The 23,708-nt window shown below is 41.8% G+C and overlaps 1 protein-coding gene across 1 annotated transcript in view; it reads left to right on the top strand.

The window, feature by feature from the left end:
- CFAP54 (cilia and flagella associated protein 54) overlaps positions 1-23,708 on the top strand; it is a 231,349-nt gene that overhangs the window by 194,543 nt on the left and 13,098 nt on the right. The window contains exons 62-67 of the mRNA XM_025213430.1: positions 507-648; positions 12,763-12,969; positions 14,008-14,201; positions 19,344-19,535; positions 21,382-21,488; positions 22,350-22,518. Of these exons, the coding sequence (XP_025069215.1) occupies positions 507-648; positions 12,763-12,969; positions 14,008-14,201; positions 19,344-19,535; positions 21,382-21,488; positions 22,350-22,518 (1,011 nt within the window). The remainder of the gene's footprint in view (positions 1-506; positions 649-12,762; positions 12,970-14,007; positions 14,202-19,343; positions 19,536-21,381; positions 21,489-22,349; positions 22,519-23,708) is intronic.

The following is a 23,708-nucleotide window of genomic DNA, read 5'->3' as shown; positions in this document are numbered from 1 at the left end:
TTTATGTCCTTGATTTTATCAGATTCTACTTCTACCAGATGTCAAGACAACACAATACAGGAGATACAAGAATTTAAATATCCTGGGACGTCTGCCAAGAATCTTTTGGAACAGCTAAAATGTACACAGTGTGAACAGTGCTTTTAATCTCTACTGTCCAGAGCTGACACTGTTTGCTTCTACTTCGCTTTAGTGCAAATATAGAATTGCAGTGTCTGATGTGTGCACATATATTTGATGTATGGGTAGACATCAGCAGCATCCAGGTGAAGGTGCCTGATTTGAAATCACTTGTGTGGTAATTAAGATGTCGACAGTAATGATTTATTTAACTGTGATATGCACTGTATGTCAGATAGAAATGGACTATTTCCCTTCCATCTCTGTTAAAATTATTCTATATTGAGTGTTTCAGTTTTTCATTCTTAGTGGGCTTACCTCAAATTTTAAAATATGTGTAAATATTACAGTGAACTGATGCTAAATAAAATCAATATTAATTTTAGGTCAGTGAAGCTACCGTTGCTTCTCAGCTATTAATTGGAAGGAACACTGCTAAAGGACATGAAGTGAAGGATGTAGTCCAACAGAGAATTCCAGAATTTGCTTCTTTGGATCTTCTTGCCTCATACGAAGACTTTTTGTCTGGTATTCCTTTATATCTAACAAGTTTAAAGCATTTAATAAGGAATGAAAAAATCTACAAATTAAATAGTTAATCTACTAGCTAAGCGCATATGATTTTTGGTAGAAAGTGTATCTCATTCCGTCTTGCAATTATTTGCAAGATTGCCTGACATAGTGGTAAATAGGACATGAAGATGAGCACACATACTGGCCCAGTCCATTCTTGTAGGAGCAGGACAAGTTAGACTCTTAATGTTTTCTCCTAATGCCACAATACTCACTGTGAGTCAGAGCTACATAGTAACCATAGTAAGAAAGGGATGTGGAGAACCTAGTTAGGACATTTCTTAACCCACCATCATCTTATCCTTATGATTGAGTCACAAAAAAGAATCAAGAAGGTGAGGACCTACACAATTCCTGCATTAACAGTTTTTACAGGGGCTCAAACAGGGTGGAATGGTGTCGGTGTTTGCACACCTGTAGCAGGACACTAAGGTGCCTGCTACTCTCAGAGCAGAGGCAGGAACTCAGGTGCCGGTTGCCGGGACAACCGGTTAAGGAGGGAATTGGCCGCACCTGCGCCTGGTCAGCTGACCAGAAGGGGCAGGGCCTGGCTCCCACATAAATCCCAAGTCTAAGGCCAGGAGGGCAGTTCCCTGCTGGCAGCCAAGGCGGAAGGGAGCTCTGCCGGACAAGCGAAGGGGAGGGGCCTGACTGCTCGACCAGCTCCTGATGCTGTTAAGGGGCGGAGTATCCCCCGGTAGGGATTGAATGATGTATTAGCTGAAAGATGTTTTAGCTGGGGAGTTTGGATTTTTGTTATAGCCGAGGGGCTTGTGTTTTGTGTTTTTGCTGTTTGAACCGGCAGTTTGGTTGAGGCTAATAGGGGATGGAGGAGGCCTCATAGGGGACCCGCAGCAGTGTGGGAACCCCAGCCCCAGAGAGCAGGGGCAGCGAGACAGAGCGAGACAGGGCTGTGGAAAGCCCAGGGAGGACAAGGGGAGAGCCAAATTATAACGAGGCCCAGATTAAACCACATCCGTATCACCTGCGAGGCTTGGGCTGCGGTGTAGGGGAGGAAAAGGAGCCCCAGATAGCGCCCCCTGGCACCGAGGCAATAAATGGGCAGCTTCTCGCTAATTAACATGCATTAATTAATTAAGATCAAGGCGTGGCAGGTGAGAAAGCGGGTGGTTGCCCCATAACAGGAGGGCCCAGTCACCAATAGACGGACTTCAGAAGAGGCACTCCTGCCACAACACCTCACCGGCATATTGCACATTAATTCCAGCCACTGTAGGAAATTCGGCAGCATAATGCACCTTAAATGACTTGGGGCGCAGCAAACTAAAACTCCTCCTCCGAGTTTTACTTTGCTGCCCCTATAGCTGCGGAGTGAAGCACCGGGGTGTGTGCAGCTTCGCAGCTTAGCAGGAAGCCCTGCAGGCAGCCTGGAAGCAGCTCAGGAAAGCAGGCTGTGCCCAAGAAAAGCAGCAAGCCTGATCTTTTTTTTTTTTTTTTTTTTTCCCCTGGAGCCTGCTTGAGCTGCGTGGGGGCCTGGCGCTTCCCTCCACAGCTGCGGTGCCTGGGTGGGGAGGGGGCGCTGCTGCTGTGTAGGTGTGGAAGAAAGCACCAGCCCCGCTTGCAGCCCAGGGACCTCTCTGCTCATGGACAGATTCCCCTCCCCTCCCTCTGCCGGAGAGGCAGGTAAGTTGTGTGTGTGCACGACACCGGGGTTTAATTGGCCCTAAATCGAAGCAGTGTTTTTAAAAACCCACCACTTCAATTTAGGGCCCCTGTTTTATAGATTCATGTTTCATAGTTGTTAGGGTTGGAAAGGACCTCAATAGATCATTGATTCTGACTCCCTGCCCTGGGCAGGAAAGAGCACTGGGGTCAGATGATCCCAGCTAGGTGCTTGTCCAGTCTCTTCTTGAAGACCCCCAAGGCAGGGGAGAGCACTACCTCCCTTGGAAGCCCATTCCAGACTCTGGTAACCCTTACTATGAAGAAGTTAATTCTAATGTCCAACCTAAATCTGCTGTCTCAATTTGTGGCCATTGTTCCTAGTTACTCCAGGGAGTGCCCTAGTTAATAGAGCATCTCCTATTCCCTGCTGCCCTCCCTTGATGAATTTATAGGCAGCTACAAGATCACCTCTCAACCTTCTCTTGTGAAAGCTGAAGAGAACTAGGTCCCTCTGTCTGTCCTTGTGGGGCCTGCAGGCCTCTGACCATATGAGTGGTCCTCCTGTTAACCCCCTCAAGATTCTCCGCATCCCTCTTGAAGTGCGGTGCCCAAAACTGGACGCAATACTCCAACTGCGACCTGACCAGTGCCGCATAGAGGGGAAGCATCACCTTCCTGGGCCTGTTCGTCATGCATCTGCTAATGCATGATAGCGCGGTTAGCCTTGCAGAGTGGAGGGGAGCGAAACTTCCCTTCCACTCTAGAAACCACCTTGGCCTGGGAGCACTTGCAGAGACTAGACAAGGGTGCAGTTGTCCTAAGCAAGCACCCTCTTGGGGAAACCCCATGATACTGAACCTAAGTCTTCATTTCTATTTGATTTTTAGCATTAGGCAGACTTCCAGCATGTGAACTGTGATCCCTGGCTGTTTTTTGGTGATACGCACACATGTGGAGCAAGAACTTCATTGAAACCATCAACCAGTTTTTGTTTTCTAAATCAACAGATGATATTTGAAGCAAGATAAAAAACTATTAACCCATCCCATAAAAGGTAAGATTCAATATTTTCTCAATCTACATTGAGACAAGACCTTTGAAGATCAAGTCTTTGGTCTGAATCAAAAGGGCTTGAACACAAATGTTTAACATACTTGGTATACCCTAATACAGGGCTCTTGGATGCTGATTAAGTTAACCTTCTTCTTGGATTTAGAAATGAAATTCCACCCCTTTTGAAATCGTATATATTTATGTTCTTATTTAAATAAATACTTAAATAAAAAGTTGAATTAGAAATCCCTGATAATCAGAAATCATAATAATTTTGGCCACCGATCTAACCTAAATCCAAGCTGAAGGTTTCAGTGTATATTCTAAACCCCTATACTGTGAAGAAATCCCCGTCTATCTGCCCCTTTCTTGGGTCATTTCAGCTGGAACACCCCCCCGCCCCCCCCGCCCTTGCTTTCTGTTTGGTTCAGGCTGGTCAACTGGGTCACCTTGCCAGATAAATTCCAGAGAGTAGAGGGGAGCTCGCTCTTCCTCTGCCAGGCATTTTGAAAAGCCACAAGCAAAGTGCCTCCAGGCTGCAGCCTGGATGAATTCCTGTAAGTATAAACTTGGGAATTAGCTAGGAGTTAGGATTAATGTCTAGGCAGATGTGTGTTAAAAGGATTATTATGTCCAAGACTGCATAAGACTCTGATTGCTTATGTTTGCTCAAAGTGTATTCTGACTTCCTTGTTCTATACCCTCCCCTCCCCGATCTGTAAATGTATTGGGTTACACTATGTCTTGCTGTATTGCTGTGGAGCGGGGAGAGGAAAGCCTTTTTGCTCCTAGCCTGCCCAGCAGAACTTGCCTGGTTTTGTTCCCTCAGTCCTACCTGATGTTATCCTGGGATGCTTCAGGCTGAAAGAGGCACCAATAAATATTACCACTGGGCAAAGCACACCCCAGGCTTGCAGGATCTGTGTGCCCAGGCTGCACAAAGTCCTAATAGAGACCAGTGCCTGGGTGCTGGCAGTGCTATCCGAGGCTTGTGGGTGTTCTCCAGGAAACGGACAGTCAGCTGTAGGCACCCTGTGGAAGACTCCCAAAGTGAGGTTTTTGGGTCTGGCACAGTGAGACAGGTGGCTCTGTGTAGTAGCAACCCCTACTGTGTCATCAAATATACAAGGGTTTTTTTTTTCTACATAGTGCAATTCCAGTTACTGAAGTGTTCTGAGAAGTGATTTATATAGACATGCAATCAGAAACAAGCCCATAGCACCTTGTCTTATTTCCTCTTTCACCCTTTCAGTTAACTATCTTTCTGTCTGTGACTGTCTATACCTATACCTATCTTTCCACACACCACAGTTATGTTAATGGGTTTTTGGTTTGTCCAGTTGTTTGTTTTAGGGTCAGATTATCTCTGTTTTCATAATTATACATATTATTAATTATCAAGTGGTTTGGGACAGTTAGTCATACTTTGAGTAGTAAGGCTTGATCCAGAGTTTTTGCACATTTTACATGCGCATTTGTGAATGCATGTATGTGTATGCATCGTTGTCTCCCCACATATGTATTATAGTTTCATAGTTGTTAGGGTTGGAAAGGACCTCAATAGATCATTGATTCTGACTCCCTGCCCTGGGCAGGAAAGAGCACTGGGGTCAGATGATCCCAGCTAGGTGCTTGTCCAGTCTCTTCTTGAAGACCCCCAAGGCAGGGGAGAGCACTACCTCCCTTGGAAGCCCATTCCAGACTCTGGTAACCCTTACTATGAAGAAGTTAATTCTAATGTCCAACCTAAATCTGCTGTCTCAATTTGTGGCCATTGTTCCTAGTTACTCCAGGGAGTGCCCTAGTTAATAGAGCATCTCCTATTCCCTGCTGCCCTCCCTTGATGAATTTATAGGCAGCTACAAGATCACCTCTCAACCTTCTCTTGTGAAAGCTGAAGAGAACTAGGTCCCTCTGTCTGTCCTTGTGGGGCCTGCAGGCCTCTGACCATATGAGTGGTCCTCCTGTTAACCCCCTCAAGATTCTCCGCATCCCTCTTGAAGTGCGGTGCCCAAAACTGGACGCAATACTCCAACTGCGACCTGACCAGTGCCGCATAGAGGGGAAGCATCACCTTCCTGGGCCTGTTCGTCATGCATCTGCTAATGCATGATAGCGCGGTTAGCCTTGTTGATCACTTGGTCACATTTACGACTCAGGTTCATCTTGGAGTCAACTATGACTCTAAGATCCCTTTCTGCTGCTTGTGCTGCTGACAAGGTCATCCCCCAGCCGTTAAGTGTGTTGGTGGTTCTTTTTGCCCAGGTGTAGCACTTTGCACTTGTCTTTGTTGAACAGCATCCTATTTCATTCTGTCCATTTTTCTAACCTGTCCAGATCCACCTGGATCTGTTTCCTACCCTCTGGTGTGTTAACTTTACTCCATAATTTGGGATCATGTGTGAACTTGGTCTGGGTGCTCTCCATGCCCTCATCCAAGTCACTTTCACTGATGAAGATATTGAATAGCACTGGTCCAAGGACTGAGCCTTGTGGGACTCCACTGCCCACATCTTTCCAGGTTGATATCAACCTGTCCACCACCACTCTCTGGTTGCAACCCCTAAGCCAATTTACCACCCACCTGACCATGTAATCGTCTACATCACAACCTGTCAATTTACTTATGAGAACAGAATGAGATACTGTATCGAAGGCCTTCTTAAGGTCTAGGTAGATGACATCTACCTCAACTCCTGCATCTAAGCATTTTGTGACGGGGTCATAAAAAGAAACAAGGTTAGTCAGGCAGGATGTACCTGCAAAGTCCATAGTGATTTCCTTTCAGCATTATTTCTCTTGCTGGGCTCCCACAAATGTGATCCTTAATGATTTCTTCCAGAGCTTTCCTAAGGATAGGGGTGAGACTAACTGGCCTCTAGTTTCCTGATTCCTCCCTCCTCCCTTTCTTGAAAATAGGGACCACATTGCCCCTTTTCCAGTCCTCTGAGACATGACTGGAGGACTAGCCTGCTTTGGCCTTCCTAACTGATTCCCTGCAAGTGCAAGCCAGGAAGGTATACTACTCCTTGGTAGTTACCCCCTGTTTCCACAGCCTGTATACCTCTTCCTTTGCCCTTAGGTTTTCCTGGACTTCTTTGTTCAGCCAAAAAGGGTTTCTTGTTCCTTTTGCCCCCTTTTATGTGCAATGGGATTGTCTCCTGTGCCCATAGCATTGCTCCCTTGAAGAATGACCACCCTTCCTGGACCCCCATTTTGCCAATGCACTTGAGCTTTAACGCCTCACTAACTAATCTCCTGAGCACACTGAAGTTAGCCTTTCTGAAGTCTAGCACTTCAGCCCTGCTGGTTAGTTTACCCACCCTTTGCCAGAAAGTGAATTCAATCAATTGATGGTCACTATCCCCTAGGTTACTTTGTACCTGCAGATACGCCCCCAGGTCATGCCCTGTAGCTAACACTAAGTCTATTAAGGCATTTCCCGTAGTGGGATCATATACCGCCTGCATTAGGTGGAGGTCCTGTATGCAGGTTAAGAACCTACGTGAGTGGTTAGATTTGGCTGACTGTTCCTCCCAGTAGATGTCAGGGTAGTTTAGGTCACCCATGACAACCGTATCTCTTGACCATATGGCCTCTGAGAGCTGTCTGGAGAATTCCAAGTCTAGCTCATCCTCCTGATGTGGCGGTCTATAGCAGACCCCCACTACCTAGTCCCTTTCCCTGCAATCCCCTTGTATTCTGACCCACAGTACCTTGGTTTGGCCCTCCTCTGATCCCATCTCGATTATAGAGGATGTATATTGTTCCTTAACATAGAGAGCAACACCCACCACTTTTTTCCCCACTCTATCCCATCTATACAACCTGTAACCCTCAATGCCTACTGCCTGATTGTGAGTAGGGTCCCACCAGGTTTCAGTTAGTCCAACCAGGTTGAAGTTGTTGCTTGCAAGCAGCAGAGACATCACGGGATGTGCACGTTCCTCCTGCTTGTTCCCCATGCTTCTAGCATTAGTGTAGAGACATTTAAGTCTGCTCGATGGGTGCCCTTGGTACCCTCCTGTCCTGATGTCTGTTGGGCCCCTTAGTGCTTACCTTAGTCCTTACCTGGGCTGATCCTAGGTTCTCCTTATCCTCTGCTTCCCCATCCCCTGATGAACCCAGTTTAAAGCCCTTCGGAGATCAGCCAACGTGTAAGAGAACGGACTTTAACCATTAGAAGAGAGATGAGGACCATCTTGTCCCAGGATGCCCTGTCTCATAGAAGTGCAGATTGTGGTTGTAGAATCCAAAACCCACATGATGGAACCAACTCCAGAGCCTCAGGTTGACTTCCCTGATGCAGGTATCCTGATGCTGACAGCGACCGCTGACTGGAATGATGGACGAGAAGACCACCTGTGCCCCCAACTTCCTAAACCTGGCCCCCAGAGCCCTGTAGTCACTCATGACATAGTCTGGATTACTGGCCGCATCATTCATGCCCACATGGATGAGGACCATGGGATAGTAGTCAGAGGGTTGGATGAGGTTGGGAATCCTTGCAGTGATGTCCTGGATCTTGGCTCCTGTGCTGTGGGATCCAGTCAACAGATAGGCCCCTCTGTGCCTCTCTGGAGGAAGTCGCCCACCACGATGACCTGGTGTGTCTTCCTCCAGTTGCTTGGTTCTCGCTCAGCCTGCCTGGTGTTTGTTGCAGACGTGTCTTCCCCTGCAGCTTCCTCTGCTGCATCATCCTACAGTGCTGCCAGGGCTTTGTATCTGTTCCCCAGTTGCATTGGGGAAGCAATCACAGCCGCATGCTGTCTAGCTCTGGAGGCAACCATCCTCCATTCAGCTGTCCTGGGACTCTCCCGTGATGTCTCTGTGTTAGGTGTCTGGTCCTGCAGAGAATGAAAGTATCCATCAATCTCGTCCCCCACAGCCTACTTATCTCTGCTTGGAGTTTCCTCACATGCCCCTCCAGGGCCTTAGTCCAGGCACATGTGGGACAGGTCAGGGAACCCCAGGCCCCCACGTTACCCCCAGGCCTCAGAGGTCCTGCCAGGCAGCTCCCACAGACAGGGAGCCAGGGCACTGCTGACCATCCAAGGGGCCTGTCTGGGTGGAGGCTTCACAGGAGCTCCGGGCCAAAGGCAGCAGCAGGGCAGGGTCCCTGGCTGCACTCCGTGTCACCACCCCCATAGTAGCCTCCCTCTTCATTCACTTACCTGAAGTCTCTATCAGAAGCTCCCATGTACTCCTACACAATGTGTACTCCTACCCATGAACTGGCCTGTGAACTGCCTGCAAACTGCTCTCCTGTTGGCAGTTCTTGTTTGCTGACTCCCTGATCATCTGGAGAGTTTCCTTTCATACCCTTCTGGGCCTGGGGGCTGACTCAGGCCCAGGCAGCAATCCCACAACAATCAACAGTTACTCAGCAGTTAGCACTCGCTCCCAGCTTCTCAGATCACACCCCCCCCCCAAACAAACAAACAAACAGTCAGCTAAACCAAAGGTGCAGGCAGCTGGATCACTTACCTTTCTTGGACAGGATGTGGTGCCTGGCCTGGCTTCTCTCCTCCTCTTTCTTCCCTCCTCTTGCCTCCAGCAACTGCTTGAAAACTGCTCCCCTGTTGGCAGTCCCTGTTCACTGGGTCCCTAGTCACACACGCCCTAAGTCCGTTAATATGTGGAATAGAATCTGACCCATTACCTGGAGGTCAATATGTTAGAAAGCCACCATTATGTTTTGAGGCCAGACAAATGTATACATGTCTAGTAAATTTTTGGCATAGTCTTACATAAAAATCATGTGTCTTGATTTTATATTGGTTGTTTCTTAGAATCATAGAAAACTCATGCTGGGAAGAACTGCAGATGGTCAGTTAGTCCAAGCCTCCAGTTTAGGCAGGATAGAATCGTTCTCATGTAACTGCTGATCTTAGGATCAATCTAATGGTGAAATATACAAGCAAACCTTTCACAGTCAAGTTCCACTTGAGAAATAAAGTTTAAAAACACCTGTGTTTGCTAAATCATATGGGATAAAGCAATAGGAGTGTTTTTTTTCCCAACCTCTAAAATTATTTTACAAACAACAAGGTTCATTAAAAATGATAAAATGGCATTTTTTTAAATTTAAGAAAAGACTTTTGAAATAAGATATTGTAGAGTCATGTTTTTTTCCAGATGCTGAGGAATACAAAGGCAAAACAGGGATGTTTTAAAGCAGGAAACCTTGATGTTTGATAAAATTCTGTTCCAATGACCTAATTTCAGTTATACCAGTGAATGACATAGATTGAATTATTTTGTGTAATAGAGGCTGGTGAAGTGGAGCAATGACTGTTTGCTGTACCAGTGGTGAAGAGATGTATAATAATTGGTTTATAAAAAACATGTGCTGCATGCTACTGTCTTCCATTAATCTGATTATCTGGCACCACTTCCATTTGGTTATAATTGCTGATCATTTTTCTTTTAGCAAGTGTTGCAGGTGCTTGTTCTGACGGTTTAGAGAGGGAATGCCAAGGAGAATGGAAGATGCACAAAGGAAATACTAAGCCAAAATATTAGAGAGAGAATTGAAATTAAAACAATCAACACAACATGCAAAGTACTGTCTTAGGAGGCACTAATGAAGGAAATGGTTACATTTGCACTTATGTGCAATCTGAACATTTTAAATACATTCTGTGTTTACAATTGACAGTAAAAAGACCTTAAAAATGAAAATAGGAGTAATGGAGGCATTACATATTTTTCTGTATGCGCAGATAATTTATGTAAACTTTTGTCTGGGAGATTACCATTAAGAATTAATACTAAAACAGGTTGACAGACGTTGTAGTGGTGAGGTCTAACAAAAACTGGGTCACAGCTGACAAGGAATCATTTTCTCTCAGTAGAATTAGGAGGGCCATCTTTCATAGTTTTATCTGCCAACTCTCAGGAATTCTACAGAAATAAATATCTTTTTGAAATAGAAAGTAAAACTGTGTTGCTAAAATCAAGAATAGTTCAGATATGCTTCCAGATCTGCAGCTGCAAGGATCCCCATTATGCTAAAAAATACTAGGGTATAATTCACTGCACAGTCTCCAGTGTTCCACAGTGTGGATTACAAACACTTCAGTGCTATCTGAGGACTTTGTGTTGGTAATAACTTCTCTAAAGGTACCACCTGTGCATGATTTTCTCACTCCTGGGTCCCAGTTTGTTATCTCAAGACTGGTGAAGCCAGCTCTTAAAGTTTTTAATGGTTTAGCCTCCATGGCAGCAGAGCACAGGCCCATCCTCCTTCTGATCATTCTGACCCACTCCCTTCTGAGTACAGATGCTGCCATCTGAATTGTCAGTTGGCAACCAGTTACTTTCTTATTGAGGTTGGCAAAGGAGCTGTCAGGAGCTTGCCAGAGACTCTTCAGCAGTTGTTAGTCAAATGTTCAGGATTGAAACAATAAGTAAGGAGACTGGTCTTGCAAGCACACTACAGGCAGAACTCCTGTCCATTTTATTTGAGTTTTGTAGGAAGAGATCTTTCAGGATCATTTAGATAAGAAGTGTTAGATATGTTTAATTTGTACAAGTAATCTGGGACTTTATTAAAGATTCCAATGTGCTTATGACTTTTCAGGGCTGGCTAATCTAATTTGATGAGCAGTGCATCATAAAGACCAGAATGATACCAGGCTTTATTTAACTGAAACAAATGGTTAATCAAATTTTAAAAGAAAATGGAGTTAGAATTATTAAAGATATATTTTTATAAAGAACTGCAAAAAAATATACTGCCCAATGAGAATGAAAAGTCAGGATCTTATCTTGCTTCTGACCAAACAGGTGGAGTGCTGGGTCCCTTTAGGGCTACTGACTTCAGGATTTCATGCATGTCCAGTAATCTGCCTATGTGCCTTCAGCTGCAGGATCAGGGCCCCAGAAAAGAAGGAACCAAGATAATAGAAGTTTAGCTAAAAATATCAAAATGGAAAAATCTTATGGGGAATGACAGAGCTTTCCAGAGAGGGAAACTGTTAACAGAAAACATAGTAAGGCACTGAGCAGCAAATATATTGCAACAAGTCTTGGAACAACCCCTTGGACAGTGAAAACGTGCTATAAAGGCCAATGGTAGCTTCATTAGATCAAGAAGTATAGAAATTGGCCCCTTTGGAATGAGAAAAGAGAAAATAAATTAAATACATTTGTAGATAAATAGGATCTTCAAATATGCTTGGTCAAACTATGAAAGATAAGGTAAAGAGATTAATAAAAATGTACTATATAAATTACAGAACATAAAATTGTAAGATTAAATTAAAAGCATATCAACAAATAGTAACCCGCATTTGGATGGCATCATGCTTAATAATTTTGAGACACAGCGGGCATGTCTACACGAGATGTAGACTAATTAGCTTCCACACCTGGGAGTTCGTGAGTTTATTGCTGCATATTAATAAGTATGTGTAGACATGCTGAGTTAAGGGTGTTTTAGTCTTAATCCTTATCAAGTTGATGTACTTCATGGCATACAGAACAGGACAGCATCTATCCTTAAGGTTTAGGATTGGTTTGTGTCTGTTAAGTACAGCCTAAGGCAGAGAGTCACACTGCTCCAGGGAAAAATGGGAAGCCTGCTTGCAGTAGACATTTTTCAGCTGCAGAGGCATTCCATTTCCTATTACTCCTTTACTGAATATAGCCCATTCCCCTGGTTTTTGTGCTGGCACAGAATAGGGTGGCTCCCCTAAACCTTTGGGTGCTGACAGACACACAGCTTCCCACTGTAACTCATGGTGCTTTACAGAAAGTGCCATGAGTTAGAGCAAACCTTGCCCCAACCCAACAGATGTTCCCTGTTAGGCTGGGGGGGTGAGGGATTGAGCTCCACTTTGGAGCCGATCTAGGAGGAGCTGCATGTCTGCAGCCTCTCTCCCCTAGCCCCCTAAATCCCCTCAGCTCTGGTGCTGTCTGCACAATGAGAGAGGGTAGAAAGGATGGGATGGAGCTCTGGGGTTGGGTTTGCCCAAGTGAGGGCTCCAATCCCCCCACCTGCCCTCCAGTGCAGGCTGGGCAACCCCCAGCTCAGAGCTCCATTCCATCCATTCTACCCCTTCCCCTGCCTGAATTCACAAGGACCAGACAGAATCTGTTCCTTGATGTTAGAATATTTTTCTTCAGAGTGTTAAGTCAATGTTGGAAATGGCTTTGCTGCCTTTCCCCTTGAAACCTATACTGCTGGGGTCACAGGTGACATTTTCCCATATAGATAACCAATTCCAGTCTAAGATTCAGAAATAGCTATTATAATGCAAAAGTCCCTTTCATGTGTGCATTGTAATTTATTTATTTTGAGACAGGCTTCTTAGTTTATAAATTTGCAGACTTTTGGTTGAGTAAGATGGTTGTAGTTAGGTTTAATTGTTTTTGAATTTGCAGATGGCTATGACGTTGTCTATAAAAACCTTCTGGCCTCTTCCGTAAAAAGAGAAGAAAACATGCAACGTGAAAAGGATCAAACAGAAAATGAAGCAACACAATGCGGTGCCTCCACAGGCAGGCAGAGCAAACCAATTATAACATGGGTCCATTTAGTTCGCTACCATAATTACTTAAAACAACTGAACAGCACAAGCCCTGCATTTGGTATGAGATGGTCCATTTTTCTTATTTCTAGAAGCTTGGAGGATTTCACTGAAGTCAGTGGATATATGTCAGTTTCAAGCCACTGTAAATGAACATGGAATCAGGCTTTGCCATGTTGTGATTCTTTTTTGTGTTACCGCATATTAGCCTTGCTACTAAAAGTGGCTTTTGAAATTTGAATTCTTATGACTATTTACATAGTCATGTTAGACACTAAAACTATTTGTAATTATGGAGGCATCAGTAGTGATTTGATATTCAAGGTCAGATGAGATATAACCTCCCAGACTCCAGTGTTGGTCTTCGTTATCCCCAACTGTTGTCTCGGTCTGTGCCCCTACCTAACTCCTTGGGGTGGATTCTTCTTCCCATTGAGCAGCTCTTAAATGCCTCTTTAGTTGTTGATTATTTTATTGTTGTAGCACTGAAGGGAAGATAAGCGCTGTATGCTGTCACGGAACTGAAAGGCCATTATGGTACTTTGGTTATGTTTGTACCAGTGCAACAGTGATCTGGTCCTTTAGTGGACCTCAGACACTAATACTCTATTATATAATACAATAATAATTAAGTATACATTTTTGAAAGGTATACTCATGAAGCTGCAATTTGGGTGATGTGCCCAATGCAACTACACAGGCTACACTATTACTGGGGCTACAATCATGCTAGATCCAGAACTGAAGTTGCATCAGTAGGGCACCGTGCTTGTGCAATAAGCTTGGGCTGATGAGCTGCATATGGTCATTGCATTATGTTTGTATGGCAGCAACACAGTGCCAGGCTGAGATACCCTTGCACTTGTTCTGAGTGCACTAATGGAGGAGGGACTTGTCAAGAACCTCACATGTGGTCTGAAAATAATACAAGCATGGCTCTGAGTATTTTTACACATTTGTATTCAAATATCTTTAAATAATGGATTACATATTTTTTGGTTTATATACATATGAAGCAGTGATAGAAAGCTTTATATTTCTAAGTGACAAATGACAAGTAAATAAAGACTCTATTTTCCCAAATCTGTCTCTGAATCAGGACCTGGATCATTACCTGCAAGAGATGCATTCTTCACCTCTGTGTTTGATACAGGAATTGTTCTGCGCTTGACAGAAATGCATCTTTTCCTCAAAAAACACTTACCTTTATATTCAACATGTTGTCTTGATGATTTTCCAAAAGAGCTGCGGTGTTTGGAAAAACCAGTTGTTAGTTTGGCTGATCCTGTAAAGGTAATTTTTAAATATGTAGTTCCATGAAACAGATGTAGCACTTTCCTGTCCTAATAATTCAGATCTGTGGGCACTCTGGTATGCTATTTCTTACAAGTTCTTCTATAAGGGTGAAATTCACAAGGCCTGCGCAGCACTTAAAGACTGTATATGTAGTGTAGGGATTTAAGTGATGATTAGGAGTCAACACTGCCCCAGAATGATTTACAATGAATGCACATTATTTACTGAGTGGTGAAAAAGAGCAGTAGTTATATAGGATTATGTCTTAATGGAAAAATGTGATTAAAAAATTGCCCATATTATTTGGTAAGACCAGTACTTCTGCCTTATCCTTTTGTCAAAACCTCATGCAGCAAAATGCCATAAAATGCAAGTACGTTATTAAAACATACAAACTTCCTATCCTGTTGGACTTGGGTATATGGCAAATAATATTCTGAAACATGTTTTTCAAAGAAAAAAGAATTAAAGGTAGTATATATTTTTATCTAAAAATCCTTCATAGCATCCTTTAAAAGATATGTTACAATTGCCGATATATTTATTAGTTTAGCTGAGTTGGTGGTTTTACAGTCAATCTTTTTAGCCTGAAGACTGCAAACAAACATGGTACTTAATCCACTCTGGACCTCAAATATAAATAAAGCTGTGTACTCATACCACCCATAGCAAGCTTGAACACTTGTCAGTGCAGGGTCTATAATAATAGTAACATGCCTGTGGAATTTTACAGTTCTTGAAGGCTCAATATAAAATTAAACATCATTTTCCTCCCAGTAGTCCCATCCCATTGCTCACCTGAACACGAATAACAATTATCATTATAACACTAAATGACAGGTAATTCTTTATGGGTTATTTTTACTACCCATGTTCAGTGTATTCTTAAATGCCTGGAAGAAGGTGTTGTCTTATCCTTCTTATTTAAACTGCTTCTGTGAATATAGCTCTTCTAGAGTTGGTGAACTTTCTTACAGTGTTGGACAGCACATCATTACTCAGTTCCCAACAAAATGCTAACTGTGCCACTGAATAAATTGTAAATATATGGTATGTGACATTTATAACAGCCATCGTATATCAAAAATTATTTCACTCTGTCGGCTCTTCTTTTGATATAATTAGTATTACACTATCTTAGAATAATAAGCTCTAGAGATCACTGTCATGTTCATGACAGGTGCAAGCAGCATAATCATGTGTTAGCGTCACTATTGTAGACAGCTAACAAGCATAAAGCTTTTTGATTTTTTTTTTTATCAACTCTAAGCTTCATTGATTTTTATAACAACATTTTTAGAAGCTTTAATCATTTGCTAGACTGTATGAGTTATTTTTTAAAAATTACTCCTGTAATTGGATACCCATACCTTTTTTTTTTTTTAAAGTACAAATAGGTTGGCAACTTTTTGAAAGGAGCATTGTTATGTACAGGATGTCTTCACTTATGTATATCTGTGTAACTTTTTTTTTATCTGTTGAAGGTTTTTCAGCTTTATTGAACAAAGAATACAGACAAATTGCATTAAAATTTTAAAAAAGACTATAATTAAAATTATGCCCACTACTGCATTTTTCATGCTCACAATTTATTTCGCTTAGTGACGGTGTATAGAACTAGAAGTATTTAAAAGACACAGTAGTTTGTTGTTTGCAGCATTTTGAGAAAGTTGAGTAGATAAATATTAATGTATGTCATCCAATACGTCAGTTTGACAGGAGGAGCTCTGGTGTCATTTCTTAGAGAAGTTTAATGGGATGTAAACAAGAAGAGAAGATGCAGTACAGTTAAAAACAAAATAGGCCAAGCAGCCCTGTGTGATACAGTAAAACTACACATTATAAAAGGTTTATAAAGTGTTATAGGTCCATAATTAAGCTGTACATGCTGTATAGCCTGGACTCTAGGTATTGCAAAATTGTATAGATATAGAAGTCAAAATTGCCTGTGATTTTTGGCAAACAGGATTTGTGTGGGCATGGATGCACTGACTAGAGCCAGACCCTCTTCACGGCCTGGTCCACTGCTTGAGTATCTTTGTGTCAGACGTATCACACTCCTACCATGCATAACTTTGGTATCCTTTTCCCTTTTATCTGCACTTCCATTCTGTTGTGTTTAGGCAAGGATTTGGCCTCATAAAGTGAGACTGAGAAACTTGTGTTCAATACAGAGAGATATCTTAAAAAATTCTTGCTATGTATAAATACTGACGGAATTCTACTTCTTGGGATTAAAAATGTTAAAATTCCAAAGGCTTTCCCCATTGTTAAAGTGCCAGAGGTGGTAACATTTCCAATCAGCTTTAGCATTCTGAAAGACTTCACTGTTTGGCCTTCCAATTATGGATCTACATAATCCTTGAACAAAGTGCTTTTGCACTCTTTTAAATCAAGTACCGGTACTTTACAATTAAAAAGTCGCTTTGATTCATAAATGATGTTTGATCAGGGAGTGGTTTTCTTGCTGGTCCCTCAGCCTATTATGGGAGGAACCTACTAAAATTGAAGACTGAGCGGCAAATTGCCCTAATTAAATTATTTTACTTGTGAAAAAGTGTCATCTCCAAGTCTGCAACCAGTGCAAAGGTAAAGCAGTTAAATATTATATGCAGCATTAGTCTAGCAGTAAATTCACTACTGTACTTATTAACCTTTAAGGAAATTGGTTTACTGTCTCAACACTAAATTTCCATATGACTGGCATGTCAAATATTATTTTTTAGCAAGAGGGACCCTAGAAGAACATGATTTCTATACTGGGGATGGCATAGCTAACACTAAGCTTAATATATGTGAATTGAAATAGCATGTATCCACACAAAACAATTCTTAGTGAATACTAACTAGCAAGATAATGCATAATCTATTCTTTTTGAAAGTCTGTTGAGTTTACTGTATGCTAGGTTAGTTCGGACTTGTGTTCTCATGTGTGCATCTGTACTTTACACTAAGTTGACAGTTCTTCATCTGCTATCTCTCACTACTTCGCATTCCATAAGGACTGACTGGTCTGTTGATCTGTTTACCCTCTACTGCTCAGAGGGTGACCTTAGTGTTGGCCAGAGGTTTAAATGCTTATTCACAGTCCGACTTGGGCCATTTGCAGTTACATGCTTCTGGAATCACAGACGTGTACTATAGCTAAAATTACTTTACACAAACAGTATATCATGCCTGTGGAGCTATGCAGAAATCCTGGATCTGTTTACCTGCTTGAAAGAGACAGAGGTTCAGCAAGACCTGGAAAAGAGCCACCTTCCGCAGCATGTCATATTTGTCCATGTAACTGATGATTTTATTCTTTATTATAAGGACTACCTGTAGTAGAGGTCATTTAACGTCTAACTTGCTTCTACAAATAGACAATCAGCCCATCCCACCATCATCTCTGACAGCCCTACCTATCAACTCATTGACATGCTATGAAAAGCAACAGAAGATCATCAGACCCTTTAGCCAACCTGAAACACCCTGACTTCCCAGGACAACATATAAAGGTTCCAAGGCACAGAAAGAGCAAGTGGTGTGCCATCTTTGTGCTATTACTGAAAAGAGGCCTTGAAAACATCTCAAAATTGAAAAGAAAACAAGATTGTTTGCCAAAGAACTGAACAAAAAACAATCCTATTTGTTAATCCTGCTTGTTAATTTTAATAACACCATTAATCAACATCATTAATATTCATAGTGATAGCATTTCTATCTTTTTTAAATTAAATGCAAGAGGTTTGAGTTCCTGAAGAGTCTTGCATCCCAAACCTTTCCAGGCCACTCTTCTTTAATGTTGATAAAACTACCACAATGGTGAACCAGAACTTGGATCATAATGGAGAAGCACTTGTTTCTTTTTCTGAAATTAGAGTCCGGACACAAGAAGCAATGAAGGAGAACGTGGCTCTCCTCAGTTGCCCTGGTACAATTTGATAGCCCCATGTGTGAAAGCCATTTATAACCTGCTGAGCACTGGCAAGCCTTATTATCCATGCCAACAATATATTTTTAGGAGCAGTGCACATCTCCATCCCAGCAGTCCCAATAGTTAATCTGCTTATACTGAATCATACCACTTAGGCATGGTGAATTTTCAGATGATGATAGCCACACACTTCGGAATGCCTAAGGGAGTTCTCATATGGTTATGCACCTCTGGGTTGAGTTCTGCATAGCTCTCCAAGAGAGCCCTTGCCATCTTCAAATTCTGAAGCCACTGCTAGTCATTTTAGCCCTTCAGCAAATCCTCTTCTGACAGTCAGTGCTTGTTTCATGACTGGATAGTGTCATACTGAGTGAAAGTGATTCAAGAAAGGCTTTTCCACAAGGAGTTGGTTAATGTTCTCCTCTTCCTTATCCTCTCGCTGCTGTTGACCCTGCTACTAAATGGTGTTTTAGTAATCTAGCAGCTGACTTGCATAGCCACAGCCACCCAGCATAAGATATTAAATTCACCTCAAGCTGCCACACATGCAAGATGACCTTTATCACTGTTTTGTTCATACTGGCCAGGAATAGTTTGAAAATGACTTTGGCTGGCCAGAAAAATCTTGGCATCATTGTTCAATAAAAGGAATTAAGGCACTTTTTAATGTCTGAGCCCAAGACCTATAATTCCTGTTGGTCTCAGCCGGCTTCTACTTTGTATCCCAGAATGTGCCAGAGGGAAAAAACACACGCCACTATGTAACAGATCCAGCCCCAGAATAAGGGAGCAGGGGTAACTGCCCGGAAAGTCCTCACCATTAGGAAGAAGTTATTCAGATTGCAACAAGAGCCAGCTGTCTGTGTGGACATGGCTCTGGTGGACCATCTAATGCTCAGTATTTAGTGTACTGCAGCTCAGTGCATATTACGGCTTCCCTCCCATTGCATTTAAAGAAGCCCATGGGTCTTAATGATTTATTTCAATTTCAAATACTCTTTAGTTTATTCATGATAGGAAATGTCTCAACATATGAACTTTAAGAAAGCTCTGTTGAGCAAAATGAATGTGAACTTCTTAATAAGTATATGAGGAACAGAAGTGACAGTAGCACTTAAAACAATGTAGGTTGAGTGCAATTAACTTCTAGCTTAGTACATTTTATGTTGGGTGGAAAAATTATAAGTTATAAATCCTCATTCTTGTTTCATTTTTTTCAGATGTCTGTGGAAGCTGATGGAACTCCACAAAAAGTGCCAATAGTGAGAATATCATCCACCGTTTCCTTTAGCACAGATATAGACAAAGAGAGTACAACAAACATCAAGGCAACTAATGCGCCAAACAAGGAGCTTTGCATTCAGTGGTACCTTCCATTTCTGGAGAAATCTTCAAACGAAAAGGAAATGATGGTATTGTTAAATGAAAGAGGAGTTATATTAGAATTGTTTTTCTTTTAAAAAAAATGAAGTGTATTCAACTTCAATAACCAATGCTACTTCAGAAATTACATATGTAGTACATAACAGTGCCTGATCCCTATTTCTCAGCATTTCTTATACCTTCAACAAAAATGTTCATTTACTGCTGGGAAATAGCTTTGCAACCACTGAAGCAAAGATTGCTCTCTGAGGGTGTTCGTACATGTGTTCCGAGAGTTGGGGGGGTGAGGAGGGATCTTTAATTAGAACAGCTCCAAGAGCCACTCTAAGTCAAGAGCCTGGAGCGTCATGTGTATCAGTGTCCTTGCACTGAAAAATGGCAGTGGAGGCACTTTAACTAAAGTTCATCAAACAAACTTTAGTTAAAGTGCCCTTTGGGTACTTGAAGACTACTATTAAGTCTCCTCTCAGTCTCCTTTTCTCTAGACTAAATAAGCCCAGTTCTTCCAGTCTGTCCTCATAAGTCATGTGCCCCAGTCTCCTCACCATTTTGTCACCCTCTGCTGGACTCTCTCCAATTTGTCTGCATCCTTTTTGTAGTGGGGGCCCAAAACTGAACACAGTACTCCAGATGTGGCATTACCAGTGCTGAATAAAGGGGAATAATTACTTTCTTTGACCTACTGGCAACACACCAACCAATTCAGCCCAGTATGCCGTTAGCCTTCTTTGCCACGAGGGAAGGCTGTTGGCTTGTATTCAGTTTATTGTCCACTGTAACCCCCAGGTCCTTTTCTGCAGAGCTGCTGCCCAGCCAGTCAGCCCCCAACCTGTACTGGTGCATGGCCTTGTTCTGTCCTAAGTGCAGGAGTTTGCACTTGTCCCTGTTGAACCTCTTGAGATTTCTTTTGGCCCAATCCTCCAATTTGTCTAGGTCACTCTGAATCCTATCCCTACCCTCCAGTGTATCTACCACTCCCCCCAGCTTGGTGTCATCTGCAAACTTGCTGAAGGTACACTCTATGCCATCTTCCAGGTCATTGATGAAGACATTAAACAAAACCAGCCTCAGGACCAACCCCTGGGGCACTCCACTTGATACCAGCTGCCAACTAGACATCAAGCCATTGATTACTACACTCTGAGCCTGTTGCTCCAGCCAGTTTTCTGTCCACCTTAGAGTCCATTCATCCAGCCCATACTTCCTTAGCTTGCCTGCAAGAATGCTGTGGGAGACTGTATCAAAAGCCTTGCTAAAATCAAGGTACACCACATCCATCAGTCTCCCTGCATCCACAAAGCCAGTCACCACATCACAGAAGGCAATCAGATTGGTCAGGCATGACTTGCTCTTGGTGAATCCATGCTGACTGTTCCTAGTCCCCCTATCCCAGTTTGCCTTAGATTAGGTGGCCATTTTAAACTTGATTTAACTGCCCCCTAACCTCCCTGAATGTCTGTATGTACCCTCACTTCTTTTGATATGCTTTGATTGTATTATACCATGGACCGGATGTCTGTACATGTCATGTGGCTTCTAATACTTGGACTCTGTAAACTTTGGAATTTGAATGGGGTCAGAATGTAACTGTGGAACCAGGAGGAAGGAGTCATTATGTAGCATGATTACTTTCCAAAACCACAGGAATTATTTACTTATGTACCTGGTAGCACCTACAATAGAATGGATTCTATGGAAAAGTAATGAAAAGAAACCAGTGCTGCCCAAAGGCCTCAATTCTACAGTCACTTAGACTTAATTTACTTGCATCGATTTAACTTACGCACATGAATAGTCACACAAATTGTATAAATAAATAATTAAATGTCTTTACCACTACTACATTATAGGTTACACATTTCCTTTTTTTCACAGGTTTTGCTGCTCTATGCTTATAATACAAAGCAAGTTAAGGTCATCAACATCAGGACTTTCAATTCAGCCAATGTATTTTCAGGCCACTTGTGGATTCCACTGACAAGGTGATTAATCACAGACCTTGTCCTGTTACTGCATGCTATATTGTGTGTGTGTAATGTGTACAGTATATAATTTGTGGCTGGGCCAGGTGACTGCTAGGGAAATATAGCAACCATTCATCAGTATTTAAGAGCTATAAATACTAAAAAGGGTGGTCTGTTATTTTGGGTTCTACAAGGGACAATAGCTCAGATTAACAAGATGAAATAAAGTAAAAAATATATATACATATAGATATTAGGCTGAATATCAGGAAACTATTAATTTATCAGGCTGTGGATAGTTGTTCAGGGAAAATGATGGAAGCACCATTGTCTGAGAGATTGAATTTGATTAAATCAAGCACTGGAGGAAAACTGTTCCAGAGGAAGAGAGTATCACCTGCTCTGTAAAGCCCAGGAACTTCGTAGTTTTATTACACAAGCCAAAATAACATTTCTGGTATTCTTTTAAATCCAATCCAGATTATCACAAAGTTAAATTTAATTAGTACATTTTAGTCTATGATCATGCATGCACAACCTAGCAAAAAGACAGCAGAATAACAATGGAATATGCTGTGCAAAAGGAATTACAAATTATTTTCAAAATATCACCTCTTCCCGTTCCTCTTGTAAGTTGCATAGGACCTTGTACTGCATTGCTTCACATCCCCTATTTCCACTGCATTCAGAATTTCAGTTGTGCAAAATACAGGATGAAACTTGAAATTAAAGAAACTACCCGAAAAAATTGGAAAAAAAAATCCTGACCCTTGTTAGTTTAATTATTAATAGAAACAACTATAACGACATACATGTGTCAAATATAAAAGTCTTATATATTTTCATTGGTAACAGATACAAGTTATGTTCTTTGTTTAGAATTATTTCTTTACAGGATAAAGTATCTAATCTGAAGGAGCAAATTGAAAGTTGTTTGCAAGCATCTACCAGTTTTCCTTTACAAATACAAAATGAAAACCAGAAAAAAATGGCTCCAACACAAAATAAAATTAATAATACAAAAATGCAACTGGATGAAAAAACACAAGTAAGTGAGGACAAATGATGCATATTTAGGACTCTAAATACAGCTAGTGTCTTAGGACAGTGGTTTTCAACCTATTAAAACTCAAGGCACCTCTGGTTAGATTCAAGGCATTGCTTGAAAAATCCCAGCTCTTAGCTTTCAGTTGTCATTTTACTATAGAAGAATAAGAGAACAATTCTGCTGTTGGAAAGAACCCAGAAAAACCACAACAGGTTAGAATGTTTCCCTATCTGAATGGATTCCTATTTGAAATTTTTGGCTTTATCTTTGTGAATCATGTGTAGGTTTTTGCACACCTAACAGTGCTAACATTAAGCATCACCTCGCAGCACCCTTAAAAAGATCTTGGGGTTCTACAGCACCATGGTTGTGAGTCACTGTCTTAGGATGTTTACTTTTGGGGAAATGGAAAGGAAGTTGTAAAGTAGGCATAAAAACACCAGACCTCCCTTACTTATTTCAAGGAATGTTGAAATATTTTCACCCTGCCATTTAATTTTAATTTAATAATTTTTACAGCCCCTGTCCCCCAAACATGTGCATCTAGCAATTTACAAGCATATCAAAGATGCTTGCCACACATCAAAATAAAGATGATACTGTCAGACATCTAAATCCAGTAATAGGTGGCTAAAAGTTAGGCACCTGTTTGCAAATGTTGGCCACTGTATTATGCTGGCATGTAGATCTAAACAAAAGTTATTTTAAAAAAATAACTACGTCTTCAAGTTAGAATGGCCAATGCTTGGTTTCTAAAAAGAGAACTATCAAATAACTCTATTTGAGTAAGGATAAAACTGGCAAGGAATTAATTTTCATTTTCTGTATGTCACGTTGCTCATTCTTTTTTATTAGCAAGGATGAATATGGTTCTGCAACCAAAAAAAAAAAATACAAAAGAGGCAATTTCAGAATTTTCCATGTGGGGCCTTTGAGATAATGTCAATGGAATAGAATGTTGCCACTGCATAACTTCTGCTTGATAAATGCCAAGGCAAAGTAGACGTTTATTTTCAAAGTGGGAGACATTTATCATGTGACAGTGCTCTCTTTATATCTATTATATGAAATGATTAATGATGCAGATGCTGTCATTTTGCCTGATGGATGCTCTGAAGCAGTGACAGTTGCTCAGTGTGCCATTATTGAAAAGCTGTATTCTGACTGGCTTGGAGAACAAATGCTGTTTC

Source organism: Alligator sinensis, unplaced genomic scaffold, assembly GCF_000455745.1.
Source record: "Alligator sinensis unplaced genomic scaffold, ASM45574v1 scaffold154_2, whole genome shotgun sequence".
Taxonomy (NCBI): domain Eukaryota; kingdom Metazoa; phylum Chordata; order Crocodylia; family Alligatoridae; genus Alligator; species Alligator sinensis.
Note: the sequence above shows the minus strand (reverse complement) of the source record. Positions and strands in the feature narration are given on the sequence as shown.